The 17,873-nt window shown below is 35.2% G+C and overlaps 2 protein-coding genes across 2 annotated transcripts in view; both read right to left on the minus strand.

The window, feature by feature from the left end:
• The window catches only part of drd2l (dopamine receptor D2 like), a 10,162-nt gene extending 1,843 nt beyond the window's left edge, over positions 1-8,319 (minus strand). Inside the window, exons 1-6 of the mRNA XM_016533793.1 lie at positions 8,005-8,319; positions 6,721-6,830; positions 5,694-5,830; positions 2,359-2,564; positions 1,565-1,648; positions 738-1,023 (exon numbers count right to left, since the gene is read on the minus strand). Of these exons, the coding sequence (XP_016389279.1) occupies positions 738-1,023; positions 1,565-1,648; positions 2,359-2,564; positions 5,694-5,830; positions 6,721-6,830; positions 8,005-8,319 (1,138 nt within the window). The remainder of the gene's footprint in view (positions 1-737; positions 1,024-1,564; positions 1,649-2,358; positions 2,565-5,693; positions 5,831-6,720; positions 6,831-8,004) is intronic.
• Positions 8,320-16,163: 7,844 nt separating this feature from the next.
• Positions 16,164-17,873, minus strand: part of xrcc1 (X-ray repair complementing defective repair in Chinese hamster cells 1) — a 26,706-nt gene continuing 24,996 nt past the window's right edge. Inside the window, 1 exon segment of the mRNA XM_016533794.1 lies at positions 16,164-16,271. Within this exon segment, the coding sequence (XP_016389280.1) occupies positions 16,164-16,271 (108 nt within the window).

Here is a 17,873-nt window from a genome sequence, read left to right on the forward strand (position 1 = left end):
CAGCCGGTCACCATGATGCAAACATGAAATATCAGACATACAGTAGTTACAGGTTTTTATTCAGTTGCGCTGCTTTTCCACTGTTTTTTTTATATAAACATGGACGGGCTTGAATGTTACTCTCGCGTCTCTTGCAGCGTCTCATGCATGAAACGGCATTCTAATGTGTGTGTGTGTGCTTTTAAACAAAAAAAAAATACATACACATAAAAAAATAGTTTATATCTCACAATCCTGATTTTTTTCCCTCAGAATTGCGAGTTTTTATCTCAGAATAATAATTTTTTTAATTAATATTTTGAATTTTAATTCAAATAATTTTTTTATATTTTTCATTTTAATTTTAGTTTAGTAATTTTGTTGTGTGATTTTATTTTTATGCTTTTTGTTTTTCTTTAATGTAGCTTTTATTTTTTATAATTTCAATTGTAGTTGTTTTACTTTATCAAGTTAAGAATTCTAAATGAAAACGAGAACTCTTGCTTTGGCAACTAGCTGTAAGTTTAAATATTTTCTTTTATTTCCGCTGTTTTTTTTTTTTATTTCAAGGGGAAAAAATGTTTAAGGTTTTATCTTTAGTTAACGATAACCCTGATTCACATTCACCTTGAAGTGCACAGCGCATGCAGACGACATATTTACATATCATAGTTAAAACTGCAGATTTTGTAATAGTTTGTCCTGTGATTTAGATTTTTACTCACTAGCAGTAAACTACATTTACGTCAAAATCTCACCTAAAACGATGGCCAGCATCTGCGTGGCCTTCCTCTCCTTCTGCTGCGACAGTCTTCCTCTCGCTCTCTCCTTCGCCGCCGCTCCTTTCTCTCGGTCTGTGTTTCTGTCCCTCCATCCGTGGCGTGTGTGTGTGTTCTCCTGCGCCGTGGCCCTGCGAGGGCCGGGGCCCGAAAGCGCTGGACTGGGAGCCACCGACACAGACTGCTGCTGCTGATCTCTGTCCGGATTCAGAAAACACACGGGCTCCACGTCCAGAGGATGAACCACAGCCTCCTTCACCAGCGTCTGTCACAGAGAACACACTGATTCACTGCTGATTCACACACACACACACACACACACACACACACACAGACACATACACACACACACACACACACACACAAGACATGTGCCGGTATTCAGTAATGCGATATATCACGGTAATGAATATGCACGGTATATTGTTATCGTGGGCACTTCAAAATACCGTGAATAATTATGTATTACAAATTATTCCGATTTTTTGAATGCATTTTAAGAATATTTTTGGAGGAACGCATGAGAGACGCGCTGAATGAAAGCACACATTCACTCTCTGACAGCAGATGGCGCTAAACAGCAGAAACGCAGCCGTTACCCCGGAAACCATGTAAACACAGCAGCTGCACTACTTTCTGTTTCTGCTACTTTCTGTTTCTGAAACGTGTTTAAATTATTTAAACAGCCATTCAGATTTTTGATGCCATTGATTTTTTTTGATTTTTGTATGAAACGCACACACACACACACACTCACACTCACTCACACACACACTCTGAACATGAGAAGGACTGCAGTGTTTTACCACTTTCTTGCGTTGTGGAGCAGCTGGAGGAGGCTTCACTATTAAAGTGCACAACTTCACATCTTCAGGATGAGTGCATTTATTCTGACAAACAAAAAGAGAGATTCATTCGACTCTTAATTGTAGAAACATGCATTTTCTGTAAAGCTGGTTTGAAACGATTGTAAAAAAGTGCTATACGAATAAATCTGAATTGAATTTAATTCAGCAGTTCTCTTAACAGATGCAAAATAATGCCTACCATAATAATAATATTATTATTAATAATAATAATCAGTATTATTATAATGCATAAAGCCTTTTACAGAGTGGTGAATTAAGGTAAGAATGTTTTTGAAAGAAGTCTCTTCTGGTCACCAAGGCTGCTTTTATTTAATAAAAAAAACAGTAAAAAATTGAAATATTATTTCAATGTAAAACAGCTGTTTTCTATGTGAATATCTGTTAAACTGTAATTTATTTCTGTGATGCGCAGCTGTATTTTCAGCATCATTACTCCAGTCTTCAGTGTCACATGATCTTCAGAAATCATTCTAATATGCTGATTTGCTGCTCAAGAAACATTTCTGATTATTATCAATGTTCAAAACAGTCGTGCTGCACAATATTTGATACAATATGATACATTTTATTTTCCAGGATTCACAGATGAATAGAAAGTTCAAAAGAACAGCATTTATTTGAAATAGAAATCTTTTGTTACATTATAAATGTCTTTACTGGCACTTTTGATCAATTTAATGCGTCCTTGATGAATAAAATGAATAAAAGTATTAATATCTTTCCCAGCACACCTTGCGGGATCTCTGTGCATCTCTGGGCTCTGGATGGAGGCCATGTCTGCGTGAAGGTGCGGTGCGTCTGCCCCGTCTGCGCAGCACCACGCAGATCTGCACATACACCAGCAGGGTCACAATGAAGGGCACGTAAAAGGAAGCAACAGACGAGTAAACCACGAAAGCAGGGTCGGCAAAACTGCAGTCTCTCCCTTCCTGACTGGCTGATAAGAGAGAGAGAAAAGAGAAGAGTGAATCTCATGCAAACACAGTTCACACATGATGAAAATGCACTCACCCTCAGTTCATCCGAGATTAGGATGAGTTTGTTTCTTCATCAGATCTGGAGAAATGTAGCATTGCATCAGTGTCTCAGCAGTGAATGGGTGCCGTCAGAATGAGAGTCCAAACAGCTGATAAAAACATCACAATAATCCACAAGTAATCCACAGCACTCCAGTCCATCAGTTAACATCTGGAGAAGACAAAAGCTGAAACACATCCAGCATTAAGACGTTTTTAACTCAAATACATCGAGTCCATAATCCATAATAATGCTTCCTCCAGTGAAAATGTGTTCTGGTCTGAATCAGGAGAGAAATCTGCACAGATCAAGCAGCGTCTAAACAAATATGTGGCTAGATTACTCTCATTCTGACGGCACCCATTCACTGCAGAGACACTGATGCAATGCTACATTTCTCCAATCTGATGAAGAAACAAACTCATCCTGATCTCTGATGGACTGAGGGTGAAGGTATTTTCATTTTTTTGGTGAACTATTCCTATATTGGAGTAAAGGAAGTTACATGAAGCTGAATAAATATGACAGAATATTCATTCTGAGTGAATAACATCTTGTTAAAGAAACTTGACTTAAACATAACTTCAAGATGCTCACAAAGGAAACGTCATGTTTGGTTGAATGCTGCGTATTATCTGTGTTTGTTATCTTTTCATCGCCTCATCCTCGTGCTGGGACCATCTGTGAAGGTCTCTGAACGCAAACGTGCCACTTGAGCTGAAGAGCGTCTCACTTATTGCTACATGTGACATTAATAATAACTAAAATCAACTGGAGGTCAACTAGTTAAAATATTTTAAATATTTCCTTGAACAACTGCGCTGGAGGATAGAGCACTTTTCATAAATTACAAGACTTATAAAACTGTTGAAAGAGAAATCAGAGGAATTTTCCTGTAGGAAGGTGAAACCAGAACTGAGATCTCTTTAATAACTCAATTGTTTCTCATAGACACCAATGAAACAAAATGGAGAAGAAATGCAAGACTCTACAAATGTTTTATTTATTTTTTTCCCCTAAATGCCTTTTTTTTCGTTTTAATTGCTATGGATTTCATTTAAATAGTTAAATTAAATTTTAGTAATCAAAAAGCATGTCTAATTAGTTTAAATCACAAAACATACATTTTTTTTAAAATTACATTTTTAAATTTTAACAAAAAATTTATTTTTAAATTAAATCAATTTTTTTTTTCCTAAATTCAATTTTTTAAAATAACTTCCTCTGGATTTTCTGGACATGTCAGTAATCAAAATGCAAGTCTAATTAATTGAATTAATAATGAAGATTACAAAATTAAATTTTTTTTTTTAAAAGTTTAACAGATATGAAATATGTTTTCCTTTTGCCCAAATTCTATTTAATTTTTTTCCCCCCAAAGTCTTTTTTCTTCCATTTTTTTATATTTTCTGGATTCTATTTTAATGGTTTAATTAAAAATGTATAATCAAAAAGCATTTGAATACATACAATCTAATAATTTTTAGAATAATGAAATTATTTCTTCAGAAATTCTGCATTGTCTGTTTTAATTTTTCTGGATTTATGATTTAATACAAATATATAATCAAAAATGATGGTAATCAAAATGAAGGCATAAAACATAACTATTTAATTAAACTTTTTTTGAACAATTTAATTAAAAAACAAAGCGCTTCACAACAGAGGTAATAATAATAATAATAATAAGAGGAAATATGGAAGAAGATTTGTAGGATATTATTGTTATTGTTATTATTATCATCACTACTACTACTACTACTATCATTATTTTGAGAAATACATTCTACTGTAGAATAGTTATAAACTTCTGTCATAATTTCTTCAAATTAAACCAAACTTTTATTTTGGTGGGTTGTCGTGAAGATCTCTGCCGATAGTTTTTTTCCAAATTAAACTGTGAAATGCTGATGAAGTGACTCTCAGAGCAGCTCTGGAGATGAACTTCACGTGTTATTATACATATTATACATATAGCGATGGCAGACATTTCTCATAGACACTAATGAATCGAGCTGAAGCACAATCTGACACAATGGCTCTAACAATAACACATTCATAATTAATTCACAGACCTTTCCTGCTCTCCATTCCGGCAGTGATGATTCCCGCTGAGCTAAACAGATGTGTTTTGGGATCACCTGGAGGATGTGATCTTTGCAGGGATACTGGGAGTTGCTCTTATTCCCAAATCCTTACATGTAACTGTATATGAGCGCTGATCTTTAGAGCTTTAACGTGAAGGAGAAACACACATATCGACCGGAGTGCGGACGTGATAATTATGCACGGAGGGAAACCTCATTACGAGCGCATAAATCCAGCCACGTCCCTCTGGATGGAGATCAATGCTAAAGTTCACTGTGCTGCTTCAACCAATGAAGCTCATAAAGACACAGACGGAGCTGAAGGAGGAGAAATATGAGATTAAACTCGACGGCTCTGGGCTGAGCAGAGATTACTTTCACTGTTTTAGAAGAACTTCAGCTCTTCGTTCAGCGTCCATTTACATCAAATCTGGACGATCGACGTGGTCGTAATGAACCGTTGCTGTGTGTTAAAAAACTGAGAGAAGTTACTGAGAGAAGTCATAACAGGACTTGAGCATCTATTAACTCTGTAAAGCCTGACATATGAAGTAATAGTCAGGAAAATATTTTTCTTAATTTTTTTAATGGAACAGTTTATTGAACCTTTAGACAATTCTTTTTTTTATTCTAATAAATTTTGCATTTTTTATTGAGTATCATATTTGATGCATAAGGCTTTTATGGCTCATTTAGTGAGAATATAAAGTAAAAACAGCTCATTTTATTCAAAAACTGAGCAAAAATCTGAATTTGCTGCAGATGCTGATATTTCTATGAGCTTCAATCAGACGACAGAAGAGATTGAGTGCAACAGCACCGTTTTGATCATCTAGAGACCTCAGAAATTAGGCTTTATAGGGCTAATGTTGACTGTTCATGTAAAAGAAAACAAAAGATTGTGATTCTATGGATGCAGTTTCCTCATAGACCAGTTATGAGGTCCAGGTGAGTGTGTGTACCTGTGTTGTTGAGTCCAAACAGCAGCGGGCAGGAGATGGCGAAGGACAGGAACCAGACGACAGCGATCATCAGAGCCACGCGTCTTCTGGAGCTGTAGCGTGTGTTGTAGAGTAACGGCATGGCCACGGCTGTGTACCTGCACATCAACACACGCTTAGATCAGTGAGCAAATTACTGATGTAAATACTCCAGAAAAAAAAAAAAAATGCTATTTTACATTCTTAATCAAATTTGAAAAATAAAAATAATAATACTCCAGAAAATTTAAAAATATGCTATTTTGCATTCCTAATCAAATTTGAAAAATAAAAATAATAATACTCCAGAAAATAAAAAAATATGCTATTTTGCATTCCTAATCAAATAAAAAAATTGGAAATAATAAAAAAATAGAAAATATATATAGAAGACATATAAAATACAACACGAAACTGCAACACGAGCAGAATCATTTACCGAGAAGTTTGAGAAGTTTTAAAGGTCGTGACCCACCATTCAGTCTTCAGAAAGTCAAAAATGAAACCGCTTTTGAATAGGAACAAAAATACAATTTCCGTTGAGATGAGAAATGAATTGGTTGGTTATTATCAAGTGGACTTGAATGAGATGAGTCAGTTTTCTCTTTACCGCGTCGCGCATTTATATAACGCCAAACTCATCCACGATGCTGAGAAGCAAAGCACTTTACGTGCAGCTCGTTATGCATGCACCTCGACTTTAATGCATGCTTCCAATTTTCCAGCATGGGTTTAATGAGGAGCAGCATTCGCTAAAATTCCCCGCAAGCGTAAAAAGTGCCTCAAACACAGGATTTATAATTCATAACCTCCTCTGCCAGCATGCAATTGCCTGGAGTGCATTTAAACCGAAGATAAATTCAGGTCAAGCGAAGCTCCAAAGGCGAAACAGATTAGGAAATTGCGAAAACGTTAATCAAAATCATTCTTGTTTTTATTCTGGAAAGGGATTTCATTCCCGCTGTTAGTCAGTGAGTGGACTGAGAGGTGAAAGGGCCGGATGGGTCACCTGTCGATGCTGATGGCACACAGGTTGAGGATGCTGGCGGTGCACATCATGACGTCCAGCGTGAGCAGAATATCACAGTGGATCCGACTGAACCTCCATTCTCCCACAACCTACACACACATTTGAGGAATCAGCACAGAATCTGATCCACACTCTGACCATGAACCGGCCAATCAGAAAGCAGGAGACCCTATGATTGACACGTGAAGTGACCAATCACAGTTTGTTTTGTTCTTATATAAGGCCATGTAACTTCTGTGATGCAAACAGAATCATGTAATCGAGTCATAAAAGTCATAAAAATGAGTTTGTTACAACTCGTCAAAATAAAAGTTCGGTTTAACTTGAAGAAATTGTGACAAAAATATATTACTATTGTACAGTAGAATACTTATCTCAAATAGTAATAATAATAAAAGTAAAAAAGTAATAATAAAAAACATTACAACTTTATTTTTTAAGGAATAGCATGCTTTTATGCCATTATTTTTTTTTCTTTACATTTTAAAAGATTAATTAAAATGTTAATGTTTCATGCCTTCATTTGATTACTACCATTTTTGATAATGAATTTATGTTAAATCCAAAAAAATTAAAACAGACAATTTCTGGAAAAAAAGGGGCTTGATTGAAAATGAATAAATTGTTAAAAGTTGTATAAATTCAATACATTATTAAAATGTAATTAAACCATCAATATGGAATTGAGAAAAGTGTAAACATAAAACAGAATTTGGAAAAAATATATATATTGCCCTAAAAATAAATTGTTGTTAAATTGTATAAGTTTCATGATTTCAATTTAACTGAAAATGGAATCCAGAAAAATTTAAAGTGTAAAAAAAGAAATCCAGAAACTTCAGCCTATATAACTTACATTTTTACAAATGGCTAATCCAGAAAAATTAGAACTATAACAGAATTTGATAAAAAATAAACAAATAAAATTTGGGAAAAATTAAAGGGATTGCAAAGGGCCCTTAAAAATTACATTTTTGTTTAATAAAAATAGTTGTTCAATTGCATACGTTTTTGTGATTAATTACACATGCTTTTGATAGCTAAAGTTTAATTTAACCATTAAAATGGAATCCAGGCAATAATAAAGGTAAAAATAAATAAAAGCAATAATAATAAAGGTAGAGGAAAATACAGAATTTGTGTAAAATAAAATGCAATTTGGGAAAAATTAAACCGATTTCATATGGCTCTACTTCTGTGCTTATCAAGGCTGCAACTACATTTAATTACCAATTTAACCGACCAATCACGACGTCCACTGACCTCCAGATAGACGCCCCAGGGCATCACCAGCGTGGCCAGGAGCAGGTCGGACACGGCCAGAGACACGATGAGGTAATTGGTGGTGGTCTGCAGCGCTTTCTCTCGGGACACAGCCACACACACCAACACATTACCAAACACCACGCAAAAAATCAGCAACACCAGCAACACGGCGTAGAAGTTATACGGCGGAGACGAGGGAGACGGAGACACCGAGCAGTTCGTCTGCGGGAGAAACGAGGACAGAGACGGAGATGAATCCGGGGTTGGGGAAGCGCTGGAGACGCTGTCTTCAGTCACGTTCAGAAGAGGCATAATGAAGCTCCTCTGGGCACCTGAGAAGATAGACATGAAATATAAAATTAACACCAAAAATTACAATTCTGACCTTTAGTCATTAAACCACTTTGTAATGGTCATAATAGGATATTTCCCATGAGCACAAGCTGTTTGAGAAACACAAATGTCCATTTGATCCACTTTATTTTTAGCATATATGATAGAGCAGGGTTATGATGGTTATCTAAAACTAAATTCTAAAAAAATTCATTACTTCAAAAAAAAAAAAAAAAAGTTACTTAAAAAAAATAAATGAAAATATAAAAAAAATAGAAATATATATATTAAAATAAAATATATACCGGTAGTTAAAAATCATTAATTGAAACAAAATAAAAATTAACTGAAATAATATATGTATATAAAAACTTAATTAAAGCTCCATTTGATCCACTTCATTATTAATATATAAGGCAGAACCAGGGTTATTACAGTTAACTAATTGAAATAAAATAAATAATGACTGAAATAAAATAAAATGTAAACATTTTTGATTGGCTTTATTATTAATATATAAGAAAGAACAAGGCAGGGTTATTATAGTTAACTAAAACCATAAATAATTAATAATAATAATAAACAAACATTTTCATAAACATTTTCAACAATTTAAATTTCCTTACTTAAAAATAACGTTAAAAATTTACCTAAAGGTTCATTTGATCCACTTAACTGTAATAAAAAAAAATCAAACTTCAGCTAGTTGCCAAATAATAATTTTCTCATTATTATTTAGTTTAAGTTGAGCTACTAAAATAAGTAAAACAAAAAAATAGTATGTAAATGACACTAAAACAACACTGAGCTAGTCTCTTTTAAATTAAGGAACTGGTTAGTTGTAGTTAACAGCATAACATGACATGTTTTCTGCATTTACTATTGGCCACTGAACAGCATGTCATTGCATCACTGGTGAATAAATCACATTCTAAATCACATTCGTGTTCACATTCGCACACACGTACATGATCTGGAGCCTCATTTATAAAATGTTGTGCAGAAACCATTCTAAATATGATCTTACCATCATCTCTCAAATATGCGTACGTGTGATTCATATAATGAACGTACGCACAGAAAGCACACGTATGCATCTCTTTCAGATGTAAATGATCTTGAACTTGCGCGCAACTGAATTGTTTCAGCTCTCTGAGCACATGCACGCTTTATAAATGAGGCCCCTGGCTTTCAGTCTCTCATATCAGTTTCATATCATTCAGTTTTCATATCTCATTACTTTCGATTTTGCAAGCACTTCAGTGAAAGTGGCGCCCAGCGCCGGACTAATTGCATTGGTGAGCCACTCTGGTGGCATCAAGAACTTTGCTCAAAGGAATGAATGTGACGCTTCGGCGAGGTAAAGCTGGTACGACTGCAGCTGCATGCAGAAGAGTCACGCATTAGTCATGCAACGCCAGGGATTTAAATTAATAGTCTATTGAAACTACTGAATAAACACAGTCGCCTTGGAAGCCCTTGATTGCATTTGATAACAACCTGTGAAGATTGTTCATGCACCGTTCAGCTCACAGTCCTCTAAAAACTTCAAAACTTCAAACGTTTCAAAGTAACAGCTCTTATATGCTCAGAAAATACTGCAGTGTTCAATGTACTGATGAAGTAGTGTGTTGGGGTCAATTTGATCTACATTCAAACTGTTCAAAATACTGGTTAAACTTTATTTCTTCGTGAAATTTGGTAAATATTTTTCATTTAGAGTCATGAATGTTCATGTAAAGTTTTGACACATAGATGTGTTTTGGACAGGCTGTATAAAAATTGTTACTACTTTTATGTTGTGGTCAATCTGACCCACACTCGATTTTTTTAAGTGCTCAAAATACTGGTTAAACAATTTATTTCTTCTTGAAATTTGGTGAATGTTTTTTATCAGGAGTCATGAATATGCATGCAAAATTTTGGCACATAGATGTGTTTTGGAAAGGCTGTACAAAATTTGATACAATTTTTGTGTTGGGGTCAATTTAATCCACACTCGATATTCAAAGTGCTCGAAATACTGGTTAAACTATCTATTACGTCTTGAAATTTGGTGAATGTTTTTTATCTGGAGTCATGAATATGCATGCAAAGTTTCGATACATTGATGCGTTTTGGAGAGGTTGTGCAAAAACTTGTTACAACTTTTGTGTTTGGGTCAAACGGAGCCCCATTAGTTTCCATGCAATTATCCAAAAATCAACACTTTGAAAAACACTAAAGAGTGTAAAGTGAATGTTGTAGCTTGTCAAATACTAAAAATGAATTACATTAGAACTTATTCAATTTAGTTAAATAAAGACTCAATTTTACTCTAAAATTAGACGACTCTTCTCATTTATTCAAGGAAAATTCACAATTTCTTTATCTAGTTGCGTTTCACAGTCAATAAATCTGTTGAATCTGTTGTTTCTGGTTGTTAGTATTTTGGATCTTAATCACTAGACTGTTGCAGCACTGAAAAGTGTGAGAAACCAATTTTACCCTCACAAGTGTTTGACAAAAAGATGGAAGAGGTAGTACAAATAGCAATAAATATTACTTACATCAAGCACAAAGAATGTAAGATACTATTTATAATTGTAGTTATGCAGCTCAGTGTACAAATAGTCACTACAAGTAGTCATGACAAAAAAAGCTAATTTTTATCATACAAATAAAATAAAATACGTCGGTCACATTAAAATATGTGGGACAAACTAACCCTAACATAACAGAAATAACACAAACATAGAAGGGAATTATTAAATTTCTTGCATATTTAATATTTTTTGTCTCTGATAAGTTACAATAGAGTTTTTTCTGTTTTTAAACAAATCTTTAGTGTTTTTCATAGTGCTAATTTCTGGCAAATACAACGCAAACATCGTACCCAGTTTTAAACACAACAGGAGGGTTAAAAACAAAAACAAAACAACCCCATAAAACTGCAGTCTCCTGAATGTAAAGCTTCAAATTAACACAATTAACAAAAATCAACTGTAACTGTGCTCCATTGATTGGTTTTGAAGAAGTGTAAATCATTGGACACTGAGCTTATGGGTGTATTTACCAATCGGCGGGAAAGGCTGAGCGAAACAAACATTAAAGTGAACACGTGCATGCATTTCAGCACATGCATCAACCTTCAACGCATATTACATGATACCATACATAATAACAGTTATTAGTACTAATAGTAAGAGCGGTATGCTTAATTTATGCAGCACATGTTCATCACAACATTAAGATGTCCACGTTTCTGAGGGCAACAGTTCATTTAAACGAATTATGCAAATGAGGCTGCAGCTATGCTCCGACCCTGATTAAAGGAAAAGCAGCACTCTTTCCAAAGGGAATTGGATCTCATCCTCGCGCCCGTTAATCAGGAATCACTCAAGACAATACGCACTGATGAGAGCCCTCGTATCTGTATTAAATCTGAGCGCTGATGAATCTGTCATTACTGAGACACAAACACTGATCGCTGATGAGAAAATGATGCCTGTGTGATAATTAAGTATTAGCTAATGAATGTATGCGCGCCAAAAATTAATAGGTCTGCGTGCATTAGATTCTGCAGTGGAATAATTGCTTCCTAATCTAATAATCGCCTCCATCTCCTGAAATGTATTGCAGTTGATGATCAGCTTTAATCACTACGTCTCCACTCAGTCTCACAGCCGTCTCATGAAAACATGTCACACTGCACTTAGAAACCATAAAATAAGTTAGTTATATTTTGTTTTATTAAAATAAAGCCTTTTTATTTTCATGACAATTAAGAACATGTTTCTTACATCACAGTCTCAGCAATGGATGCTCTGCAAGTGAATGGGTGCCGTCAGAATGAGAGTCCAAACAGCTGATAAAAACATCACAATAATCCACAAGTAATCCACAGCACTCCAGTCCATCAGTTAACATCTGGAGAAGACAAAAGCTGAAACTAATCCAGCATTAAGACGTTTTTAACTTGTTCTTGCATTGAAAATGAGCAGCTTTTCAAGCAACGCTCGCACTGTTTGCATTTAATGCGACGGGCTTTTGTTTTGTTGTTAGGTGACGACTCATTTGATCAGGGACGCGCATAAACCCACACAAATCTAAAAATGTTATTAGAGCACCAGACAAGTGACCAAGAGTCAAAGAGGGAAGCGTTTTATTTTTGCTTTATGCATTTGCATAATCTTACAGCAAGACAACCATGACTGCAAATGGAAACTGTGGAAAAAAAGAGACAAAAAGTGCAAAATCCTAAACAAACAGGGATTTTACAAACAAGTTTTTTTTTTTTATGTTTAAAAGAGAAATGCTATGGGGTCACACACTTTCAGATTCCGCACTAATTCTATGTAATTAATCAATTGTAATTCATTCTCATGTGAATCTTTGCACAACTTTGCTTCTTCCATTCAAGCTCAAGATGCTTCTTGGAGACACTTAACACAGTTTAATTTAACTTTGTACTCACATATCATTGGTTATAAACCTTCATATTAAATTATACACATTTAAAGAAGAATCATTAGATCATTAATGATCTCAGACTTTTGGACATCACCTCTCATTTTTAAAATAATTAATGTGGATAACAATTCAATGCTCCATTGAAACAAACACTATACAGAACCTATGCAATGCTTGGAGATATTAGAGGAGACTGGGGCAAGTTGTCACATTTTGGGTGTGTGTGTGTTTTAAACTCTTTTTAATATTTCTCAGTGTGATTTTATTTGTAAAATACAGTTTACAGTAAACCAAATCCCAATATCGGGGCATATTGTTCCAGTATATGGGGTTCGTTTACAATTTAGTTGCCTATAAACAACTATGAAACAAAAACCAAGTCAAAAAATGTAAAGGTCATAAGATTCAAAACCATTGTTTTGACTAATACTGTAATTAATCCACTGACTGAAATTACAGCACACGTGTGACAACTTGCCCCGAGCTGTCAACGATGAAAAATACTCGTCCAGAGAAGCTTCAGTTCAAATGGGTTCGGGTCTTAATGTACATCATAGCTACTGAATGTTCATGTGAAGGACAGAATTTAGAAACGACCACCATGCAAAACAACTGCTAGAAAAAGTACTTTAAAGCCCAAAGTTATTAAGATACAGCCCTTGTGACAATTAGCCCCGGACTCAAAACGCAACGGCAAAGTGTGAAGAACGAATGTTGAAAAGTGACTTACTGTCATTCAGCGGGAGCGTCACACGCATCTCAACAGTCCTACAACGAAACAACAGAAAATTATTTCATATTAATGTTGAATCAGAATAAAGATGTTATTGAGAAGCTGCAGATGCACCTGATCTCCTCTCATTTTCGCGCTCTGTTCCTCACAGGCTCGTGCCTCCTCCTCCTCCTCCTCCTCCCTCAGACGCTATTCATCCGATTTATATTCGTTTACTTTAACAGTTATTATCGCCATAAAATAAACTGTGAAAAGACACGGCTAAAATAAAGCGCGTTAATAGCCATAATAACTCACGCGGCTTATTCTCCTCGTGGCGGGACGACGAGCGGCTGATAAAAACTAATAGCGTTTCTTTATTTGCACAGATTGTCAGTTTAAATCAAAAGAAACCGTTTACATTTTGTTTGTTTGAAATGTTATTGGATGAGCAGCGATGGCAGCCGTTGATAAACGCACACCTGGACGTGCAATTTAAATTAACCCGCCAAACTGCTTTCCAACCGAATAAACGGTCACTAGAAGAGAACAGATTTGAAAGACGGATAAAATGGGGTACATATATAGCTGGATAAATACAAAGTTACACGGATAAAGATAGGTATATAAAAGGGTCATATGAAGGAGCTATTCCTACTTATGCGCCAAACTGCTTTCCAACCGAATAAACGGTCACTAGAAGAGAACAGATTTGAAAGACGGATAAAATGGGGTACATATAGCTGGATAAATACAAAGTTACACGGATAAAGATAGGTATATAAAAGGGTCATATGAAGGAGCTATTCCTACTTATGTTCACATTTAATAACTGAAAAGAGATGTTCATATTTTTCTTTTCTGTATTAGCTCATGTGGCTTATTTCTTCTCATGACGGGACGAGCAGCTGATAAAAACTAATGGCGTTTAATTATTTGCAAAGATTTTCAGTTTAGATGAAAAGAAACCGTTTATGTTTTGTTTGTTTTAAATGTTTAATTGGATGAGCGCTGTTGTGGGATCCGTTGATAAACGCCGCGCAATTTGAATTAACGCGCCAAATTGCTTTCCAACCGAATAAACGGTCACTAGCAGAGTACAGATTTGAAAGACGGTTAAAATAGGTACAGATAAAGACAAACAGTAAGTTACACGGATATATAAAAACAGGTATAGAAAAGGATCGTTTGGAGATGCATATTCCTACTTTATGTATAGCTTTAATAACTAAAAAGAGATGTTAATATTATTTTTCCAGGTATCAGAGAACAAAAAGTCAATCCACTGTTAATCTGGGAAAATATGAAGACAAAAGGCGATTCTAGTTGGTTGTGAGCTGAGACCAAGACACAAGTGAAAGACAGACAGATTTCTTTAACGAGGGATAGAAATTAGAGACACATCTAGCTCAAAAAAAGTTTAGTTTGATTAGTTTGAGGAAGAGAAAATGACTCAAAGAACTCAAGGACAGTACATTCTGTATGAATTCTGAATTCTCTTTGATGAATCTCTGCTGAAATATAAAACTGCCTAATGGGGTTGTTTGCTGGGACAGACACCAAACTAGTTAAGATGTTTTAAATAAATGGTTTTAGACAGCGTTTAAATCAGCTATATCAGCAACGAACAGTTTCCACCTGCAAATCAGGTATTAAGGTTTTGAATTATTGGATTAATTATTAGAAAAATGGTAAAATCACATGAAAAATACCTTACAAACAGTAAGACAGACAGAAGGGCATTGGTTCTCCCGAAAATAAAATTTGTGTAACTATTTTCCAACTTTATTCTGCAATTGCTTCAAATCAGAAGTTCAAAATATTAATTTCATTGAAAGAAAACAAAACAAAAGACATCAAAACTGAGACACACTTTAAAGGGAATCTGAAATAAAAACAGTAAACATCAAAACAACATTAAAACTGCGAGAGTTCACCTATCATAAACAAATTTTCTACAAATATACCTAATCAATGTTTTTACAGCAGTAGCTTTTTCTTAAATATGGTTCTTTGAATATTCAAAAAGCTCAAAACCAAAGCAATATTATTGTAATATTCTGTAGGCCACACCTACAGATGTTAAAATGCTTCGGTCTTGAGCAAAACGATGAGGGCAACAAATGTAAATATGGATCAGCTAATCTATAATTGACCATATATGTGAACACACATATTAAATGAATATGTTTTGCACAAGTCAGATCCAAAAGAGACCTCAGGTTCAAGTCTTTAGTAATTAATATTTAACAGCTTCATAAACAGCTTTTGGATTGTTGGTAAAGCGGGTCATGAATATGGATCAGTCTTTTATCTCTGGGTTGGTGGGTTGGTATCTGACATTAGTTTCGCAAACATCAAAACAAAGACTTGTGACAGATACAGGCCAATAAATTTCAACACCAGACATGAAAATACATAAATTACTCATTCACACGCCCCTCTAAACGTGTATGATGCTCTTCTGTGGATCACAAAAGATGGCAAAAACAAAAAAGAGAAATTCATACAGGTTTGGAATGACATGAGGGCGAGTAAATGATGAGCGACTCTTAATTTATAGGTCAAACTATTCCTCTACGACGGCTATGGTCTCCTCAGGTCAAGACTGGGAATTCATGGCTGAGTTCTCAAAGAGCAAGACGACTTAATCTCGCTCTTAAGGGACGACAGTGTAGGGCTGGTACGGTAGCATCTTCTACCTGTCATTGATGGCGAAAATCCAGGTAGGTTTCACAAAGCTCAGATTGTCATTTTCCATCAAGGCCTGTAAAAAAAGACAGAACATGCAGTAAAAGATGATGAAAAGGAAGAAAAGACCTTGAGACGTTTAAAAGAGCGGCGAGAGCTGGAGGCCGAGGGTTTTCATTACTACTGCGGCCCTGCCGGAGAACATCACACGAATGAATCGGGACAAACAGAACCAGATCTGAACGTGCTGTCGGTGAAGACTTTCTCAAAGCCTTTCAAATGTACAGTCTATTGTACAGCAGAACGATATGAAAAAGCCTGCAACTTGAAACCGTAAGGACAAATTTTTTTTACAAAGCCTAACACATGAAGCCACTTGTTACTGGCATTTGCCAAGTCAAGCCAAAAGACAATGGACTTAGTCAAAAAACAATGGCGTTTGCGAATACTGGTTCTTTAAAGGGGTCATATGATGCTGCTAAAAAGAACATTATTTGGTGTAATGAAATGTGTTTATGCGGTTTAAAGTAAAAAAAACACATTATTTCCCACATACTGTACATTATTGTTTCTCCTCTATGCCCCGCCTTTCTGAAACGCGTCGATTTTTACAAAGCTCATCGGTCTGAAAAGCAAGGTGTGCTGTGATTGGCCATAAGTCATTTTATAGAGTCACAAAGGGCCATCTGTAGTAGAAAAATCTATATTCAGCATTGTCTTCCTTGTGACTTTTCTGTATCAGGGTTTCTGCAGGATTTTTAAGCTCAAATTTAAGACCTGCACAAACAAAATTAATACCATACGAGCGGGGTAGGGCAATGTTTATAGTAACATATTAAACTGTAAAATTACTGTAAAAAGGCAAGATTTAGTTCAGATACAAGTTTTCACAAAAACAGAAAGTTTTATAAAATGATACACTTCACATTTCATTTTTAAGAAAATGGATGAGTCGAAAGTATTAATTATTATATTAATTTAAAGGCACAATATGTAGGATTTTTGTTATAAAATATCCAAAAACCACTTGCACAGTGTGATGTGTTTCATGCAGCCGTGTACTTGCGTTGTCCCAAAAGTTCCCAAGGATTTGTAAATCCAGAGAAATTCCCATTTTAAATAATGACTCGTTCCTGTTCCTCCCTAGTCTTCAATCAATGACGTAATATCTGCACTATCCTCGGCTTCAGCTCCATAGAACTAAAAAAAAAAATGCTGCTGTACAGTTAAACTAAACCCATAATGGCTGTCGCGAATAAAATGAAAATTAAATGAAGTGTTGACTGCAGCATTAAATTTAGATTCTTTTTACATGTTTTTACAGTGTTGCGTATTATAACCAATCACACACGAGTCTGTTGAGTTTATGAACGCAATGGCCAATCAGAGGCGTTCAAGATGAGTCATCTACAGAAGAAGGGCTTATTGAAAATGCACATTTATTCTCTGCCAGCAGGTGGTGCTTTCGGAACGGCAGAAATATAACCGTTTCCCCGTTAACGGCAGTACACAAAGCAGCACAGCAGCTGACCTTGAAACCTGTAGCTCTCATGTTTATCTAATGAAATCATAGCCTTCTGAAGTTTAATCGTCACATTAAGCTGTATCGCATTTCTGGTCTTTCCGTCCCCAAATTTAAGACCTCTTGATATCATAATTAAGACTTTCTTGTACAATT

This window comes from Sinocyclocheilus rhinocerous, unplaced genomic scaffold (assembly GCF_001515625.1).
Source record: "Sinocyclocheilus rhinocerous isolate Xijiao unplaced genomic scaffold, SAMN03320098_v1.1 scaffold4351, whole genome shotgun sequence".
Classification (NCBI taxonomy): domain Eukaryota; kingdom Metazoa; phylum Chordata; class Actinopteri; order Cypriniformes; family Cyprinidae; genus Sinocyclocheilus; species Sinocyclocheilus rhinocerous.